Below are 19,691 nucleotides of genomic sequence, written 5' to 3' on the forward strand. Positions count from 1 at the left end.
AAAAGCTATACCTCGTAGCATGCACTGTGCAATTCTTCACAATGGCTTGATGACAAGTCGTGTCATGCTACTACTAACTAAGCCTCCACCAAATCAAATTCAGGCTACTCCTTGTGCATTTCTACACACTGCTGCCAAAAGCTCTATGACCAGACTCCATCTAATCGATTCAATCTACCAAAAGTGCCCATTAATGTCCATATGACTTCTCTAAATCTTGAGAAATCATACCAGCTATTGCATCTCTAATGGGCAGCTCCAATGAGTGTTATATCAAATGGTTAAGCATGCACTCTCAAAGCACTAATATAGGTGCTCATGCGTGGTTCAGAGTGAAGCGGCTGGGGTTTAGCCAACATGCCAAAAATTCAAGCTACCCATGAACAACTTGTGAGGGCTCTTCCATCTCATCCTGGACAAGACAATAATAAAAAATTAACTCATGGAATTTTGGGAATAAAATACCCTTCACTTGAACTCTCATGGTATACTTACATGGTGAATGATGTCCTACCAAGCCCTAGGATCTGAAGAAATCCATAGTGAGATATGAAGATTATAATTGCATTGTGTTTTGTAAGGATTCTATCTTTCAATATACAATGGATGTATGTATAGCATCTTAGGAGGCACTAGAGTATATGGCAAGTCAAAGGCAAATATTCATAAGGACAATATCTATAATTTGGTGGAGGCCATTACCAAAGAGAAGGAAGGCCTTCTAGGCTTTCTTTTTGGCAATTCATCAACATAAAAAATTGTGGATATTCAGAGGGCCATATCTTTTGGCTCATAGTTCAAGATTCAGAGTTCTTTGAACCACATGAAGGGCAAAACCTTCAATACAATATGCACAAATTGAATTGTAGGAAGGCCATTACCAAAGAGAAGGAAGGCCTTCTAGGCTTTCTTTTTAGCAATTCATCAACATAAAAAATTGTGGATATTCAGAGGGCCATATCTTTTGGCTTATAGTTCAAGATTCACAGTTCTTTGAGCCACATGAAGGGCAAAACCTTCAATATAATATGCACAAATTGAATTGTAGAATTGGTCAAAATAGCTTGTAGTGACATTCAATACTGAGTATGAGCACATAAGGTCCTGTTTTTTGGGATATTGATAGACCAAATCGCATCTATCATAACCACCATTAAGTCGGTGGACTACGTTCTATGTAATAAACATTCTAATTTTTAATAGAAACAACTTTTGTATTTGGAAATGCCAAATAAAAAATCTCTCAAGGGATATGTGTTGTGTGGACATGTGTTGATGAAAAAGTGCCTACACTAGCATAGACAAGCAAAAAAATATGTATATGATGAAATAAATGCCAAAGCAATAAACATCTTCACAACATGCCTAAAGAACACGATTTTTTCCCAACTGACGCAGTTGACAAAAGTACAGAAGATATATATAATGCTCATGTCCATATATGATAAGAGTAGGGTGAAGTCCTACAATTGTGGCAAGATCGGCTTCACTACGAGAGATTGCTGCATCAAGCCCAAGGGTGGCTAAGGCAATACAGGAAAGAAGCAGTTTCAGGCGCATCTAGTTGAAGTAGAGTGTGATTATGAAGGTTCAGATAAAGGCTATCGATACATCACATAAGATGTATGTGCAATGGCAATAGGGGCAATCATTCTAGATAGGCCATCCAAAGTTTTTGGACATCTTAAAATCATCAAGCTATGCACAACTTTGCTAACAGAGAAGGGTTATGAGTGTAGTCTGTGACATTGGATCATAGATGTTGATGCTTTATAGCATGTGTGTTGCAAAAGAGATTGTTTCAAGGCACTTGTTCTAGTTAAGAGGACCATTTACTTTGAATCAAAGGTATCAGTGATATCCTAATTTACCTTTCAAATGGTGAGATTAAATCATTTGGAGTGTGTTATGTGTGTTAGGATTTGTTAATTGTTAGTTCTATAGTGTGATCAAAAGATTCTCTTCAATGACAAGAAGGTTATATTGTGCACAAAGGAAGGAATCATAAAAGAAATGGAAATGCAATGGTACACTTCTCTTTTTGAAATTGGAAGTGCCAAGAGTACCTCCAGACAGGGTGACCAAGATAAAGCCCTCAGCTGCCCTTGGGGGGGTTTGAACTCTGGATCGCTGGCACATATGCTTGGTCTAAAAGCTGTTGGCATGCAATGGTATCCTTACGAGAGGTTAGGAGAGCAATAAAGAGCTCAAGGTGCAAAGGAGAGAGAGAGAGAGAGAGAGAGAGAAGAATGTATTAGCTAGGGCTAAGACAGGTTAGCGGAGAGATTAGCGGAGAAGGCTATAAAGGCCAGCAATATCACCGTAAGGCAGGATTTCGACCGAGGCAGCGATGGCTTGTGTCTACATTCCCGTCCACAATTCTTCGGAGGAGGTTCGTGTAGATTTGGACCAGCTCCCTCGCGATGCAGCTGACATCCTGGACATTTTGAAGGCCGAACAGGCGCCCCTCAATTTGTGGCTTGTTTTTGCGGTAAGCCTTTTTCGTAATTTTTAATTTTTGCAAGAAGGTAACCAAGGGGCTTCTTTCGCCATTTAAGTATATTCCGAATCGACTAACTTGAGTGGCTCATCAGTACTGTGCTGAGACAATTAAAAAATAACAAATTAAATAAGGCCACTACCAACGTTTTTAATAATTTGTTATGTTGCGAAGGCAAAGTCTATGAGTGCTTCTCTTTCATTTACGTTTAGTATCGAAGCATGCAGAGTCATTGATCAAGAAATCTTGGCATTGGAATATGAGGAGTCGTAGGACCTAGTCTGGTACCCACACCTAAGCTCGTGGGCTGTGTCATTGGAAGGTCCACATCTTTTAGTCACTGGGAAGGCTAAAGGACAGCGGGGGGGAAGATGCCAAGGAGTGTAGATCATGGTCCTTGATGATGTAGACATCGAGCATTGGCTGAATCCAGCAGGTTATATATCTGAAAGTCTGCAACCATCTAGCGCAAACATTGGCTGTACACAGGCTTGTGCTCAAAGAGGTTTTTAAGTGTGCTGAAATCTGGAGACAAGGCCAAGCCTTAGAGTTAGTATATTCCAGTTGATAAGGCCAATGCCAACTTAGATTCGCATTTCACAAAGTCTAGAAAGTCCTTTTGAAAGTCAGAACCGGAAAACTCGAGCTTCCACAATCCATTATTATTTTGGGGAATTGTTAACCAAAATTCTTATTCTTCCCAAGCTGAGTTTGCGTCCACATGCAGAATTTGATTTGCCTTTTGGTACAAAGGAGAGGGAATCTTCTTCTATGAGGTTGTTACGTGGGACACGTAAATAATCCTGATGGTTTAAATTGTGGATAGAAGGAAAGGAAATGTTCATGTAATGCGGATCCATGGTTTCCTCAATTCCACATCTCTGGGGTGTTCTTGACCTGGACACTCTATGGCTAGCTCATTTGAAATAGGTAGCCGACCCCATCACTAGAATCTCTAGGGTGTACTTGACCCCGTCACACTCTCTGGCTAGCTCTCTTTGGAAATAGAAACGGAACCCAACAATGGGTGAAGAGCAGCGCAGCCGGCTGAGCGTTTGCGAAGAGATTACTATTGGCTGCAGAATGATATTTAGGGAGCAACAATTTTGCAAAGTTGTACAGAAGCTGAACTTTGTGCTAGTTCAAATAACGTAGCCACAGTTGCACCACATTGCATGTATCTTTGGACACGGGCCACAAAACCTGCCTCATCAACTCCATTTGAGCTTGTGAAATGCTAGAGGCCTTCTATGACTGCATGTTTTTTTTGGGGTCAATTAGAGCAGCAAACTATTTTAGAAGACGACAAATAGAGTTCAAAGTATTGCACCTTGGTGTCTTTTTTCCCCAGCATTCTCGGCACTTGCAGGTGCTTGTTTTGCATTTGCTTTTATGGGTCTTCTCTTTCGTAGCTTGCTTTTGCACAGGTATTGATGAAATAAGTTTTGCTTTACACTATGTTCCCTTTTTGTTTTTGCTTATATGATTCATAGTTGTCTTTTCTTGGATTGTTAGTTAGTTTGTTGCATAATTTCATTGTACTGCATATAGACTCTTTTGATGTGCAAGTGAGAAACTCTCTTTCTGTACGGATGCAAGTAAACAGCTTATTTGGTGAAACATGTTTCCAAAATTTCATGATCTTGGCAAAGAGAAGTGAACTCATCTGCCAAAACTTATGCCCCTGCCTTAGTTTCTCAAAAGGATTTGGTCTCAAAACACCAGAGTTTTTGCAAGTCTTATGGGTTTGTTTGCCATCCAAATATCCCTTTTTTCTGTGCTGCATGGAAGTTTCACAAAACTCAAAAAAAGCCAAGATTTATTGCAGCTGCTTGTGAGACTACTTTGATGGATGTCTCTAAATGGCTAAGCTACTGCTTCAAAGCCATGTTGCCTAGCGTCCATGAACTTTGGAGGGACTTAGTAAAGGAGGCAGATGTCCCCTCGCACTCAAGCTGGATTTTAAATGACTCTGTAGGAGTGATTCTTGTTGTAAAATTTTTAAATTCCTCTCGAAGCATTCAGGAAAAAGTTCTCCTACTCTCCTTCAAACCTATGATTTCACTTCGCTCTACACAAAGATCGAGTTGGAAGATCTGAAGTTTAGAATCAAAAAGCTAGTGGCTGAAGTTTTCAAGCTGAGATTTGACAAAGATAGATGCAGAGTGCTAAAATTTGAGAAAACAACTTTATGTTTTGACTTTTTGTGGCTAAATCATAAAGATCATGACATCGATTCTAATAAGAAAAGATACACAAAGGTAGTAAGTGTTGAAGATGTTTGCTCTGGGATAGATTTTAGATAACCTTACATCACAGTAGGTGATTCTTTGTTCCAACAAATTATAGGAATCCCAACGGACACTAATTGTGCTGTCTTTTTAGCTAACTTTTATCTTTTCACTTATGAATTTGAGTTTATGCAACGTCTTATTTATAGATGATTTATTTGTACCAGATGTTCCTGACTTTCAAGACCTTATGTACAAAGACGCTTGTGCTTTTGGAGAAGGAATCTATCCTCGTGACTTTTGTGAATTGAACTGCACTTAAAGAGGGGATTCTTATGCTTTCTTAGATCTTAGACTTTCTTAATCTTCCGTAGGATTAGAGGTTGATATATATGATAAACGCGAACACCCTGAATATAGTGGTTTACACATTATAAAAATGCCTCACATTGACTCAAACATTTCTGATTTGGCAAAATGTGAAGTCATTTCTTCCCAATTACATAGATTTCCCGCCTTTGTACAGCCAAGGAGTCTTTCATCATTCAATGTAGTAATTTGATCACTTTACTAATACACAAGATGTATAATCCAAGAAAAATAATGAAAAAAGTACGCACAATCTTAGATATGAAGTCATTTATCTATGGTGTATCGGCCTTAGGCATGTTTAGAATGATTGAACATAAGCTGAAAACAAAAAGCGGGGAGCTGAATAGCCCGTTTTTCTTTTAGTTTCAAAAGAGAGTTTGATTGAGCATGCATGTGCTTTCTAAGCTAGGATTGTAGTTTTGCATCTTTGTAGGAAGTGGTACATAAGTGTAAGGGGTCCATTTAGTTTTTTATGTTTTGAGAGAGAGAGAGAGAGAGAGAGAGAGAGATTAACGTACGCAGGAGGCCTCGCGGGCCTATGGGACAAAGTACAAAATCAAGTAACTCATACAGACCACTGTGGGTTGGGGCAAAGGGCTCACTAAGGCCCTTGTTGAGTACTAAAATGCTATACTAGTACAAGATAGCAAAAAAGTAGCAAAATAGCATGGGGGTGGCATGAAAATATAAAGTGCTTAGAGCTAAAGTCCCAAGTGCATGAACTGGCTCCACATATTCAGGCTCCATGGTGCAAAGAGCTCACGTATCTGCATCTGTCGGGATGTCTCCCGTGGTGGTGGAGGGCGTGGTCTCCTCGATCTTTGGATCCGATGGGTTGTGTTAAGGGTGACTCCTCGCCTCTGTCGATCTCCCCTAAGGAGAGCTGAAATAGGTCGAACCTCGATCGTGTGCGCTTTGGTCGCCTATCGCACCGTGTACGGTGTCTGTGTCCCTCGCCTAGCAGTGTTGTGTCGGCTCTCTCCATCGATCCATATATCTCTCATGTCGGCTAGCTTCTCCTCCTCGACACCTTAGCCTCTCCTTCACCTCCTGGCTGCCTCTCCACCTCAGGCTTCCACCCCGCCTCACCACCACCTCGCACTGGGCGTGCCTCCCATCATGGAGGGGGAGCCGGTGCTCCCGCTCCCGGTCGGACACTAAGACCTGCACCCAAAAAAAAAAATCAGTCCAAGAGAGGGGTAGACAGCAAGGCAAAGGCAAGACCTGCCTCAGCTTCTTCAGCCTCTATCTCTACCTCGACCTCAGTTTCGGCTACAGTTTCAGTTTCAGCTCGAGCCTCAGCTCCCTCTATCTCTATCTCTACTTCGACTTCAGCCCCCGCTTCAGTCTCAGCTCTAGTTCCAATCTCAGCTCTCTCTACATCTATGATCAGTGACATACTCATGTCCATGGCACCGGTTGTTCCCTTCCCCTCCTCTCCTGTTACAGCTCTCGCACCGCTTATGACTCCTACTTCGGAGGTGTCATACACTGTTCCGCATTATGCTTCACTCTCCCCTCTCCCTCTCAATCAGCCCATGCTCCCACACCCCGTTGGGACTGCCTCATCCATTCCACTGTCATCTCCTTTCCTCACCCAGTTCACCCAGTCACCGTCCAGTTTTCGGACTCAGTCCCACACTTTCATGCCACAGTCATCACAGTTTCAGCATGGACATGGGTGGGTTGATACACCAGAGGCCTGTGAGACCTTGCTTATGGAGATACATAGTTTCCGTGAGCGTGAGATGGAGCTGACTCGTTTCGCACGGGAGCAAGTCCGCTTCAACCAGGAGCAGAGCCGCATCATACAGGAGCATGCTAGGGCCATTTGGGAGCAGGCGGGTTTTATTCAGGGACTCAGATAGGATATCATGCAGCTCCGACAGGAGGTCACAGCCATACACATTGTCCTAGGGAGTACCCCGGTGGTTGAGGCACAGATTGCGAGCATGCAATCTGCTATTGAGGAGACTTCCAGATAGGTTGACGTGGCCAAACGGGAACCTGCAAGGGTAATTGTTTCGGCTACCCTCATGGAGCAGCAGTAGAGAGCGAGTAAGGCTCTCAACATCAGAGTATGCGGGATCCCATGCACTGAGGCTATACTGATGGTAGATGCAACTGCGTTTGTGGCCGCTACCCTGGGTGTGGGTGAGCACAGGATAGAGAGGGCATGGCGGGTGGGGAGAGATCCCAACCGAGAGCAACCCCTGATCATATGGTTCCATGACACTCAGGCACGACTTTCAGCTCTACGACGCAGGTCAGTCCTTCGAGATCAGCCAGCGATCTTTATGGATGAGGGGACCTCACACCTCTACAGGTTGAGGAGAGGCACTCTTTGCTGCAGCAGTGGGATCAGGCCCGGAAGGAGGGAAAGTGGGCAATGGTATGAGAGGGATGATTTCTTACAGGTCCCCATAGGGCACCTGCCCCCTATTCGAGACCCTATCGTGCACCATTTGGAACTGTAATGGTACCTTATGGTCAGAACCAGGGAACTTCTTGGAATCCTATACTGGCCACGACATAGTCTTTTATACAGAGACACATCAGAGTCCAGAGCGTCCTCTTCCAATAGTGAGCGGATATACATGGGAGTTTTCCTACAGAGATGAGATGAGGGGTACAGGAGGAGTTCGAGGTCCAGGTGGAGTTGCAGTCCTTTTCAGATCCACACTTTTGGGGACCATTTCATTAGAGCAGAGAGATACACATTCCAGATTTCTTTGTTAAGCCAGGCAATCTCCAATTCTAGAGGACAGGATAATCAAAGGCCAAACTGGCGCAAAGGTCCGATCACTTACAGGTAAAAACACCACAGGTGAATCTCCGTCAAGATACAAATCAACAACCAAAACCCGGACAAAACTCAACAACCAAAGCCCTATCAAAAACAGGCTCCTAAAGAGCCCCGGATCGGAGGCCACAAATGGCCCCTTTCTGGCCGACCAAATCTGGCCGACTAGATTGACTTGGTCGGTCAATATCTGGCCGACCAGACTGACCAGGTCGGTCAGATCTGGGCCGACCAGCTGGCCGACCAGCTGGTTGACCGACTGGCCCCTCCCTATTTAAAGGGGGGGGGGCCTAGGTACTTCTTACCATTTCCAGCTCCAGAGGTCCCTGCACACCCTGAGCCGCTTCTGCCTCCTCTGCTGCCTCCACTTCTGCCTCCTGGCTGCCTCCTCTTCTGCCTCCACTTCTGCCTCCTGGCTGCCTCCTTTGCTGCCTCCACTTCTGTAATGTTCTTTCTATTCCAAATCTGCAGCAACTCTTGCATCAGTTTGCTGTCTCAGATTTGGTTCAGTTGCAACTTGTGGAGCTAGTGCAGAAGTCCACTATAGTTGTATTCCCTGGAGGATTGATGTTTGCTCCCTCCAGTGCTTCTCTCTCATATCTTCTCCTGTACTGAGTTCCGTTTGTGATATATATTTCTTCTTCAGCTATCATTAGTCTTCAGTATTGTTTTATTTGTCTCCAAGTACTTTCTTTATATGGTATCAGAGCTAGGTGTGCCAATCGACACCTGAGCCTTGATTCGGAAAGCTTGGAAGATAAATCATCACATGAAGATGTCTTCTCCCTCTTCCCCGAAGCGATCTCAGCCTGAATCGACCTCTATTCAACCACCACCTTCGTCATATGTCGAGAGAGAGTCTGCAAGGATTGAAGGTGATGAATACCTCTCCAAACTCTTTAAAGAATTTGCTGAATTCCAGAAATGGAAGGAACTTGAAGCGGGTACCCGCACACCTCGTGCCTCTACCTCTCCACGGTTCTCTCCGATACGTCAACAAGGACCTCTATTCAACTCAGAAGAAGCTGAGCAACATCTCAAGTTTGGTGCCGACGAAGAACAAGTATACCCTGACGAAAGAGGACAGGCCGGCATGAGAACATTGGGTTATTCGACAGTGCCTATCCCACAAGAATCAGTGCAAGGTATGTTGCCCTATTCCCTTGGTGCAACTCCATCTGTTATGCAAGGCATAGGAACGAGTAATCACGAGGACACAGATCCATACATGCATGTGAACACGCGCAGACGAGAAAGGAGAAATGCGTCTGACAATGAGTTTGCTTTCGGTTCACATTCTTCCTTCCCTCCCATCCCTCTCATATCTTCCGCGAACAATTCCAGATCCTTGCTGACGATGATCTCAAGGTTAAATTGGCAGATTACCGGCGGTTAGTTGCTGAATTTGCCACAACTGGTCCTCCCAAATCCGAGGATGACCAAGTTACTTTCTTTTTAAACAAACTTCCGCCCAAGTATTTCAGTTTTATGCAACAAATCATTTCTCAACCATCTCTTCCTACTTTTTATGAGTTCGAATGTCAACTTTTGCGTTATGCTCGCCTTTACTCTCAGGTCCACCAAAAACATAGCGTTCCTGCTTCAGAGGGGGTTCTTCTCTCCGGGATTCAAAAAGATCAACCCAGCTCCGGGAAGCCCTCTCCTACTCCTAACTCCAATAACTCCTCTAGTAGTAAACCCGCCTGGCACACCCTTTCCAAAAAGAATAGGTTTTGTCAGCATTGCCAGAGAGTTGGGCATATTGATGATGAATGTTGCTCCAAAGCCAAAGGCATTCTTCCTCAGCCCCCTACCACGACTCCTCAGCCACCTTGTTGGCGCCCTAGGAGTGGTCCTCCTCCTCCGAACACTGGTCTTTGGAGACCACAGGGCCATGTCACTAATCATTTCACCCCATCTCCTCCTTTTATCACTCCTGAAGGTCTGTCTGACTGGTCCACTGGAGATTCTCTAGACTTCACTTCTCAAGCCTTGATCCATATCACCGAGCTTGACTCCTCCCCTTCCTTATCTGGGTCAGCTTTTCATACTCTTCCATGTGGCTCTAAATCATCTTGGATTGTGGATAGTGGAGCCACTCATCATATGACTCCTCATCATGATCTCTTCATTTCTCGCCAACCGGCAACAGGGGGAGTCCGTTGTGGCAATAACTCTGTTGCTACTATTCATGGTGTTGGTTCAATCACATTTGATACTGACAAAGGCCCCAATCTTGCTCAATTGGATCAAGTGTTTTATGTCCCCCAATCAGGGGTCAATCTTCTTTCCGTCCATCAACTTTGCCTTCTTGGTCGCACAGTGCTATTTACAAAGATGCATGTCGACATCATAGATGAGACCTCTGGACTCCTTTTAGCTCGAGGCGACGCCCAACCTCATGGTCTGTACTTCATAACTCAATTTCTTGAGACTCCCTCCCATACCGGCTCTGAGTTTCATCGGCTTTATGGTATTGCTACCCTGAAAGATCCAACCGACACAGAACGATTATGGCATTATTGTCTGGGACATTTGTCCTATGACTCTTTATATGAAATGTCTCGGGATCATCTAGTTGATGGCCTACCTAAATTATCGCGAGCCAAAGATATTTGTCGTCCATGCTAATTAGGCAAACAAAGTCGAACTCCTTTTTCTTCTCATTCCACTTCTCGAGCTAGTGAGATATTGCGTCTAATCCACCTCGATATTAGTGGCAAATCTCCTGTTCCTTCACTGAATGGCTCACAATATTTCTTCTTAATTGTGGATGATTACTCTGGATATCAATGGGTGTTCTTCATGAAAGAGAAATCTGACACTTTTTCTTTCTTTGCTACTTGGGCTCGCTTGGTTATGAACCAAACGGGAAAGTCTATTGGGATTGCTTGTAGTGATAATGGTGGTGAATTTATTTCCCATGAATTCACTCAATTCCTTCACGAGCATGGTATCCAACGCCATCTTACATCTCCAAATTCGTCTTCCCAAAATGCTCGTGTCGAACGGAGACAACGCACAGTCATGAACATGGCCTGTTCCATGTTTTTTGCAGCCGAGTTGCCTGAACGTCTCTGGCCAGAAGCTGTGAATACTTCTGTCTATATCCTTAATCGTTGCCCTACTCAGCCCATCCCGAACATGACGCCTTTTGAGGCCTTCTATGGCTACCAACCTTCTATTTCTCATATTCGCATCTTTGGATGCCGCACGTACACTCATACTCCCAATGATACTCGCGGTAAACTAGAACCTCGTGCTGAACTTCTACTTCTAGTTGGCTACTCAGCAGAAGCCAAAGCTTATCGCTTATTTGATCCTCGCACAAACAAAGTTTTGGTTTGCCGAGATGTGGTCTTCGATGAAAGAGATGTTCTGAAAAATTCCTCTATTCTCTCTGCTGATGACGTATCTACTCCTGTTCCCTCCGACAATTCTCCACCCGAAATTTCTTCCTCTCCTCCTGAAACTTCTCTCTCGCCACCCATTGCTTCTCCTCACGACCCGTTGCCACGCTGGTATCGACAAACTATGAAGGATTCCGGGATTATTCCCTTAGAACTTCCTCCTTCCGGTCCTCGACGCTCTACTCGAACAACTTCTTCCACTACCACCGCCTCCATTTTTACCACGGCCTATATCATACATTCTGAACCTGCCACTTGGCAGGAAGCAGTTCAAAATCCTGCATGGCATCGTGCCATGGAATAGGAGCTTGAGAGCATTGATCGCAATCAGACCTGGATTTTGGTCACTCGACCCACTCACAAAAAGGTCATCGGAACCAAGTGGATCTTCCGAACAAAACTCAAAGCCGATGGAACACTGGACAAGTACAAAGCTCGCTTAGTAGTGCAAGGATTTCGCCAAAAACATGGTATCGATTATGAGGAAACCTTTGCCCCTACTGCTCGATTAACTTCCTTTCGTCTTCTTCTCGCCCTAGCTGCTCATCACCGCTGGTCTATCTATCAGATGGATGTCAAGAGTGCCTTTCTCAATGGCTACCTTGATGAGGAAGTCTATGTGACTCCCCCACGTGGTTTTTCTCCTCCTGGCCATGAAACTAAGGTATTTAGTCTCCGCAAGCTGCTTTATGGGCTTAAACAAGCACCTCGATCGTGGTTCCACAGGATAGACACCTTTCTCAAAACTAATGGGTTTCATTCCACTCCTTTTGATCCAAATTTATATATCCATCAATCTTCAGAGGGGGTCTGCTTTATCTTACTCTATGTAGATGATCTTTTGCTTTTAGGCTCTACTCCCACTACACTTCAATTCATTAAAACTCAACTCAGCACCACTTTTGAAATGACCAATCTCGGTCTTCTCTCCTATTTCTTAGGCATGGAAGTTGTTCAGCATTCTGGTGGCATTTTTGTTTCTCAACAGAAATATGCTCTTCAACTCCTTGATCAGATCATTCCCCACGAGCCTAAGCTCGCTACCACTCCCTTAGATCCCACATTCAAGCTCTCAAAAGACTTGGAGTCTCCTCCCTTTGATGAACATCTCTATCGTCAGGTTGTTGGCAAACTCCTCTGGCTCCTTCACACTCGTCCGGATCTTGCTTACTCAGTTTCCATTCTCAGTCAGTACTTTAATGAACCCAAGCTCACTCATTGGCATGCATGTATTCGTATCTTGCGGTTCATACGTTGTACTTACTCTTATGGTTTACATTTCAGACCAGGACTAACACTACAGGGATACACTGATTCCGACTGGGCTAGCAACCCGAACAATCGTCGTTCTCATGGCGGCTACATTTTCTCGTTTGGCTCGGCACCTGTTTCTTGGTCTAGCCGTAATCAAGAAACTGTTGCTGGCTCTTCTATTGAGGCTGAATACCGGGCCTTGTATGATTGTACCACAGAGGCCATATATCTCCGACAGTTTCTGGCAGAGCTACACTTTCCTTGTACTGAACCAACGATCCTCTACGTCGACAACAAAAGTGCCATCGCTCTCGCCGGCAATCCCATTTTTTCCAACCGCACCAAACATGTCGTTGTGCACTTTCATTTTACTCGCGAGCAAGTGGAATTAGGTACTAATCGATTGATCTATGTTCCAGCTGCCGATAATCATGCTGACATTCTTACCAAGCCGGTTAATCGCCCTACTCTTGAGCATCTCAGCCCACGGTTGGGGATTGGTATACCGCCTCCTTCTTCTTAGCAGTTTTTTATATACTTAAGGAAGTGAACAAATCCCCTGCGAGGGCACTCCTTCAAGTACTTTTTTGTACCATCATCTGGGCATGTAGTGAAGATTAAAACCTACTTTGTAGGCACCTTCATCTAAATGAAAACCCCTTATTTAAAAAAAAAAAAAAAGGTTGATGAAGAAGATAGATCACTCATGGAACACCTCTTTGCTTCTCCCGTCTACATTGGACATTGAGAGGGGGTGTTAAGCCAGGCAATCTCCAATTCTAGAGGACAGGATAATCAAAGGCCAAACTGGCGCAAAGGTCTGATCACTTACAGGTAAAAACACCACAGGTGAATCTCCGTCAGGACACAAATCAACAACCAAAACCCAGACAAAACTCAACAACCAAAGCCCTGTCAAAAACAGGCTCCTAAAGAGCCCCGGATCGGAGGCCACAAATGGCCCCTTTTTGGCCGACCAAATCTGGCCGACCAGATTGACCTGGTCGGTCAATATCTGGCCGACCAGGCTGACCAGGTCAGTCAGATCTGGGCCGACCAGCTGGCCGACCAGCTGGTTGACCGACTGGCCCCTCCCTATTTAAAGGGGGGGGGGCTAGGTACTTCTTACCATTTCCAGCTCCAGAGGTCCCTGCACACCCTGAGCCACTTCTGCCTCCTCTGCTGCCTCCACTTCTGCCTCCTGGCTGCCTCCTCTGCTGCCTCCACTTCTGTAATGTTCTTTCTATTCCAAATCTGCAGCAACTCTTGCATCAGTTTGGTGTCTCAGATTTGGTTCAGTTCCAACTCGTGGAGCTAGTGCAGAAGTCCACTACAGTTATATTCCCTGGAGGATTGATGTTTGCTCCCTCCAGAGCTTCTCTCTCATATCTTCTTCTGTACTGAGTTCCGTTTGTGATATATATTTCTTCTTCAGCTATCATTAGTCTTCAGTATTGTTTTATTTGTCTCCAAGTACTTTCTTTATATTCTTTGGATCCGGATTTGACACATGGATAGCTAGGATCTGTTTGTCGCAGTTTGCTACTTCCCCCCTGAGACCTCCCACTTTGCCAGAGATATCTGAGGTGATGATGAGACATCCCCATTTGCTGCTCTTTATCAGTCCATCGTTGACTTCTCTAGCCATGGAGAAGTCCTCCTAATGGGGGACTTCAACGCGAGGACAAGGGCTTGTCAAGTACCACTTCTTGACTTCAGAGATGATTCCACTCGTGACTCCACTGCCATATATTGACCTTGAGGAGGCAGGTATGCTACGGGTTTTGGTTGACAGGCGAGGTCCATTCTCATCTTATGGGCAGGCCCTATTAGACCTCGGCAGGATACATGATCTTATTATCTATAATGGTCTTGACAGATGTTCCGCTTTAGGTGGTTTCACATGCTTTCCACATGGGAGGGGCTCCAGTGTTGTTAATTACATCATGGGATCCCTTGTCTTCACATCTCGCGTTACTGACTTCACTGTAGCACCTCTCCTCCCAGGGGCTGATTATACATACCTTTTCTTTAGCATCTCCACCCCCCTTCACATAGCACCTTCCACCCCACTCATTTCTTACTCCATCTACCATGATATACGCTTTGATCGGGATCACTCACCAGCTTACTCTAGCCGTCTGTACATACTTCTCGCTTATATTGACTTCATATCCCTTTTAGAGGATCGTGTTGCCCTTGTCACCTGATCACTACATGAGGCTGCCATTCACGCATTTCCCCACACCACCCGCTCCACCCGCCCACCACCCCCTGTAACCTTATCCTATAATAGTTGGTACGATGATGAGTGTAAGGCTTTACGCCGTCAACTCAAATTCGAAATGGCTACCATGGATAGCTCTATCCTCTTCTATGGCACTTGCAGCAAGAGAAGACCAGAGGTGATGGTATGCACATATAGAGAGATGGTTTGAGCGACGGGGGCTCCACATGGATAGACTACCTCCCTTCCAGTACAGCATGGATGCTCCGTTTTCTCCCCTCCTATCACATGAGGTCAACTAGGTTATCCGTGAGGATCTACTACAGCTACACACATTTCAAACGTGGTTGGGACTGAGTGAACTCCCTGTCATCGTGCTTCAACATGTATCCACTTGCTTGGTACTATTTCTTTTTGTTTTTCAATAGTATGCTTATTAAGAAATGAAATGTTTTCCTTCTGTTCAGTTACGGACAATGGGGACTAGGTCTAGCATTTGAGGGTGGACCCCCTTGCTTGGGGTTATGGGCATTAGTGACCCACAAGAGTGATGGCCTCTCTTTGAGAGGGACATCTAGAAACCACACCCCACCTGAGTACCCAAACATGGGACCAATCAAATGCACAGATTGCATACCGACCTAGGAACCATTCAAGAGAATGTTCCCTGAGCTTTGGGTGTGGGCCTGGCAGCATGCCAAGAGTAATGGAGATACAAGATAAGACGACAAACAAATGAGCTCAATATGGCTCAGTTATGACCTTAGAGTACGTCAATAGATAGTCTAAGCTGTTAGGAACCTGTGGGTGCGATCAGAATTAAATTCTGACAACTTTGAAATTTTAGGGTTTTTGGGAGTGACGTGGCAGCTGACACGTGGCAGATTGCCACATGGAATCTGAGCTGGCAGGTCAGTCCACCTGTCCCACACATGTGGCAGCATGCATGGCAAGTGGCAGGGCATGCAGGCCAAGTGTTTGGCCCCAAATCTGGTAGATTTAGGGCAAGTGGTGGGCTGTCCTCTTTGGGACTGCAGCCCACCAAAAATCTGGGACAAGTGTCCACCTTCCACTCTAGGTCTAGGGGGGGGGCTGAGCCTATAAAAGAAGGCCTCTCCCCTTCATTCCTCACATGAAAATTTCGTCACTTTTCTTCTCCCTCCTTTTGGATGATGCAGCAGAACCTCTCCAGCTCCTTGGGTGCAGCCAGCTTCTCCCCAGGCCATTCTCTCACCTCAGCAGCACTTTCTCTCTCTACAACAGCACATTCTCTCTCTACAGTTCCAGCCTCTCCTCTCCAGAAATCTGCCCCCTCTCAGCTCTTCTGGAACAGCAGCAGCATCCTCTCTCCTTCACCTAGGCTGGAGCAGCCACAGCCCCTTTCTCTCTCCTGCTGCAGTCTTTCTCTCTCTTCTGCAGAATCTCTCTCTCTACTGTTCCAGCCCATTTCCCTTGCAGAAATCTGCCTTTCTGTGCACCTCTGGAACAGCAGCAGCTCCTCTCTTACATCTCCTCCCTTGGGATCAGCATTGGCACTCTCTCTCTACAGCTATCACTCCATAAAAGCTTTCTCTCTCTAGCCTACAGGCTGTTTTTCTAAGCTGTTCTCATTCCAGCCCCATTTCCACACTCCCCTCACCCAAGGTAGCTTCAGAGGCATCAAGGACTTCATCTACAAAAGGGTCAAGTCACGAAGGGAGCCTGTATTGTCAAGTTTATCTCATTTACAGCACTATTTCATGTTGTTTCTACTATCTTTCTAGAAACTAGTGTTTGTCTCTAATGTTGGATGTAAGTGGTGATTGTTGCAGGCTTCTTCCTTGTGGATTGGGCAAGCCAAGAGCTGAAACCTGAGCTTGGAGTCCTCCTTTTTGTTGTCTACCTTGTACATATGCTTTTGAGTCTTGTATCTAGGTCCTAGGTTTTCACTGAGTTCATCAGTTTGGAAGGTGCATTGCACCTTGGTCTTGTATCTCCATTTTCAAGAATAAAGTGAGCCTGGATAAGGGGGGGGGCCCGTCTTGGCCCCTCAATCATATTGCATTCTCCAATGATGTCACTTTGTGTTTAAGCTGTATAAGTCTTAATTCCAGCTTAATTGCAAACTCTTAAGTTCAAGTATATGTGTTTGGCAACTCGCAATCATCTCATTCAATTGCCTCTGCAAAATCCGTTGTTTGAATTGATAGAAAGCACCGAGTAGAAAAGATAATGTAGTGGCTGATGCCCTTTCTCGTATATCATGATGAGCTAACAGCCCTCAAAGAATTCTATGAGGGAGATGCTGATTTTGCTCAGCCATGGGCACATTTGAAAGATGGAGGCACCCATCATGCCTATCACATCAGGGATGGCTATTTATTCATGGAGAACAAACTATGTATCACAAAGCAGCTTAGATCTAAAGTGATGGAGGAAAGCCATAACCCACCCTATGCTGGTCATAGGGGTATTGTGGCCACCTTTTCAGCCATGGATAAATTTTTCTACTGGCCTAACATGAAAAAGGACACTGCTGCCTACATTTTAGCTTGTCTCGCATGTCAAAAAGCTAAATATGAGAGAGGAAAACCCAAGGGTTTACTTCAGCCCCTACCCATTCCTGAGAGACCATGGGAACATATCACCATGGACTTCATTACAGGAATTCCCAGGACCAATCAAAATCATGACATGATTTGGGTGATAGTAGATCGATTCAGCAAGCAAGCCCACTTCATTCCTTGTAGAAAGAATCTCAAGGCACCTGAAGCTGCCCATTTATTTATTAGACACATCTTTAGACACCACGGCATGCCCAAGTCTATAGTATCAGATAGAGACTCAAAGTTCACTAGTAACTTCTGGCAGGCTTTGTTTGAGAACCTTGGAACTCTTCTAAGTTTCTCCTCAGCTTTTCATCCTCAAACGGATGGCCAAACTGAAGTTACGAATAGTACACTCTTGGATTTGCTGAAATTTTATGTGCATGACCAGCAAACCTTTTGGGAGAAATTCCTTCCTCTTGTGGAGTTTGCTTATAACAACACAATTCATTCCTCCACTGGAAAAGCTCCTTTCGAAATTGTATATGGTAGATCTTTACCAACTCCACTCATGCAAACAAAAGAGAAAATCTTTGCCGCTGATCAATTTGTGGAGGATTATGACTCTGCTTATGCCACGGTTCGAGCAGCCATTCAAAAGGCACAGGAGAAACAAAGAGCAGCTGCAAATAAAAGACGGAGGGCGTTTGCGGTGAAAGAAGGCCAATGGGTCTTATTGAAATTTGAGAAAGCCCGGTTAAAAACCAAAGTGGGCAAAAAGCGCATCTACTTCAAGCTATCCTTTCGATATTATGGTCCTTTTCAGGTGTTGCAGGTAATAAATGATGTCTCGGTCCGATTGAGACTTCCAGAGCATTGGAAGATCCACAATGTCTTCCACGTAAGCTTGGTGAAACCCTTCATTGGGGAACCACCTCAAGAGCCCACACTGGACGATGCACCTGAAGTAGAGGACACTGAGATCTTGTTGATCCCAGAGCAAATTATTTTGCATAACTTCACTACGGGACGTCGAGGCACGACTCGCAAAATGTACCTTTTGAAGTTCAGAGGGCTCCCATCCACCGATGCCCAATGGGTGGACAGAGCTACATTTCAGGAGTGTCCTGAAATCCTGGATGCTTATGAGGAAGCATTTCAGTTGCGGACAACCGAATGAAACTCCCAGTGAAGCTTAGCTTCTACAGAGATCACTTCTTACATATCACAGCGGAGGGTTTCATTGACCCACCAGGATACACGCAGATTCACATACTCCTCTCGCGGAGGATCTCTCTTGGGCAGTTCTGGGTCTCTTCACACAGACTTTGCATCGAGAGCGGCAGAGCAGAGCAACTACCGAGGGAAAGGCGCATATGCACACTGTGTGACATGCAGGAGGTTGAGACAGAGGAGCATTTCATCTTCAGGTGTCATGTGTACTATGAGTTCCGAGGGTGTTTCCACTGCCTCTTCAAGGATAGTTATGGGATTTTGGCCTGTTTCCTCTCCTACCCAAACCAGCGGTGGTTGGCAAGTTTCATTCATGAGGCACTTAGACACCGCGAAAGGATACTCCGAGCACGGAGACAGGAGCAGACTTCTTCCTCGGCTAATTCCTCTCAAAACTCTATCACGGAGTTCTTTCAGCTAGATCACATGGACCCCCACGAGATGAGGCCTCGACATGACTGTGACTCGGAGCCTGTGACCCGATAGCTCAGACAGAGCGTCGACACACAGATCACACTTGGGGACATCCCCTCCTTGTTTAGAGTCGGAGCCCGACCGACGGGTGTCACAGTAGCCCTGGTCAGACGCAGAGCTACGACCAAGAGACGTGCCAGGACGGCACCTTTGAGTGGCCGACATCACTCTATTGCCGACTTCATGGCTCCACTGCCTCATCCATCCTGATATCTTGCTGCTGCCGATGATGATGATGATATTGATGATGATGCTGAGATTGATATATAGTCGAACATCGACATGACTATGTTGTACTTAGGATTTAGTACTGCCATTTTGCATTTGTGCATTTTGCATTGGTATGGATGCTCGTTTAGTAGCTCCACTACCACAGCTTATTGTATCAGAATTTTCACAGTCTCATAGACCCATCGGTCTTCCGAAGACTTTAATAAACTTTCTTTCTTTCTTTCTTTCTATCCCAGAGTGCCCTGGAGCCGAGTCAAATGCATAGAAATCCGTGACGTGTCTCTGCGCTCGGTCTACCTCAGTACCTTGTGGTGTGGTGCTGCTCTTTGATATGTCGTAGTAGTGTCTCCCTGTGTCGTTGCATCTCCATTAGGTAGAGCCCAATATAGACCTGGTCTTGGAAGTGGATCAGTTGTGAGAGTGGGCCAAAG

General features: G+C 45.2%; 1 protein-coding gene across 1 annotated transcript in view; it reads left to right on the forward strand.

Moving 5' to 3' along the window:
• The first annotated feature begins 2,183 nt into the window (after positions 1–2,183).
• Positions 2,184–19,691, forward strand: part of ELF8 (binding protein) — a 69,256-nt gene continuing 51,748 nt past the window's right edge. Inside the window, exon 1 of the mRNA XM_087385725.1 lies at positions 2,184–2,491. Within this exon, the coding sequence (XP_087241851.1) occupies positions 2,351–2,491 (141 nt within the window). The 5' untranslated portion in view covers positions 2,184–2,350. The remainder of the gene's footprint in view (positions 2,492–19,691) is intronic.

This window comes from Dipteris shenzhenensis, chromosome 15 (genome assembly GCF_047967505.1).
Source record: "Dipteris shenzhenensis isolate YYH24624 ecotype China chromosome 15, Dip_SZ_1.0, whole genome shotgun sequence".
NCBI lineage: Eukaryota > Viridiplantae > Streptophyta > Polypodiopsida > Gleicheniales > Dipteridaceae > Dipteris > Dipteris shenzhenensis.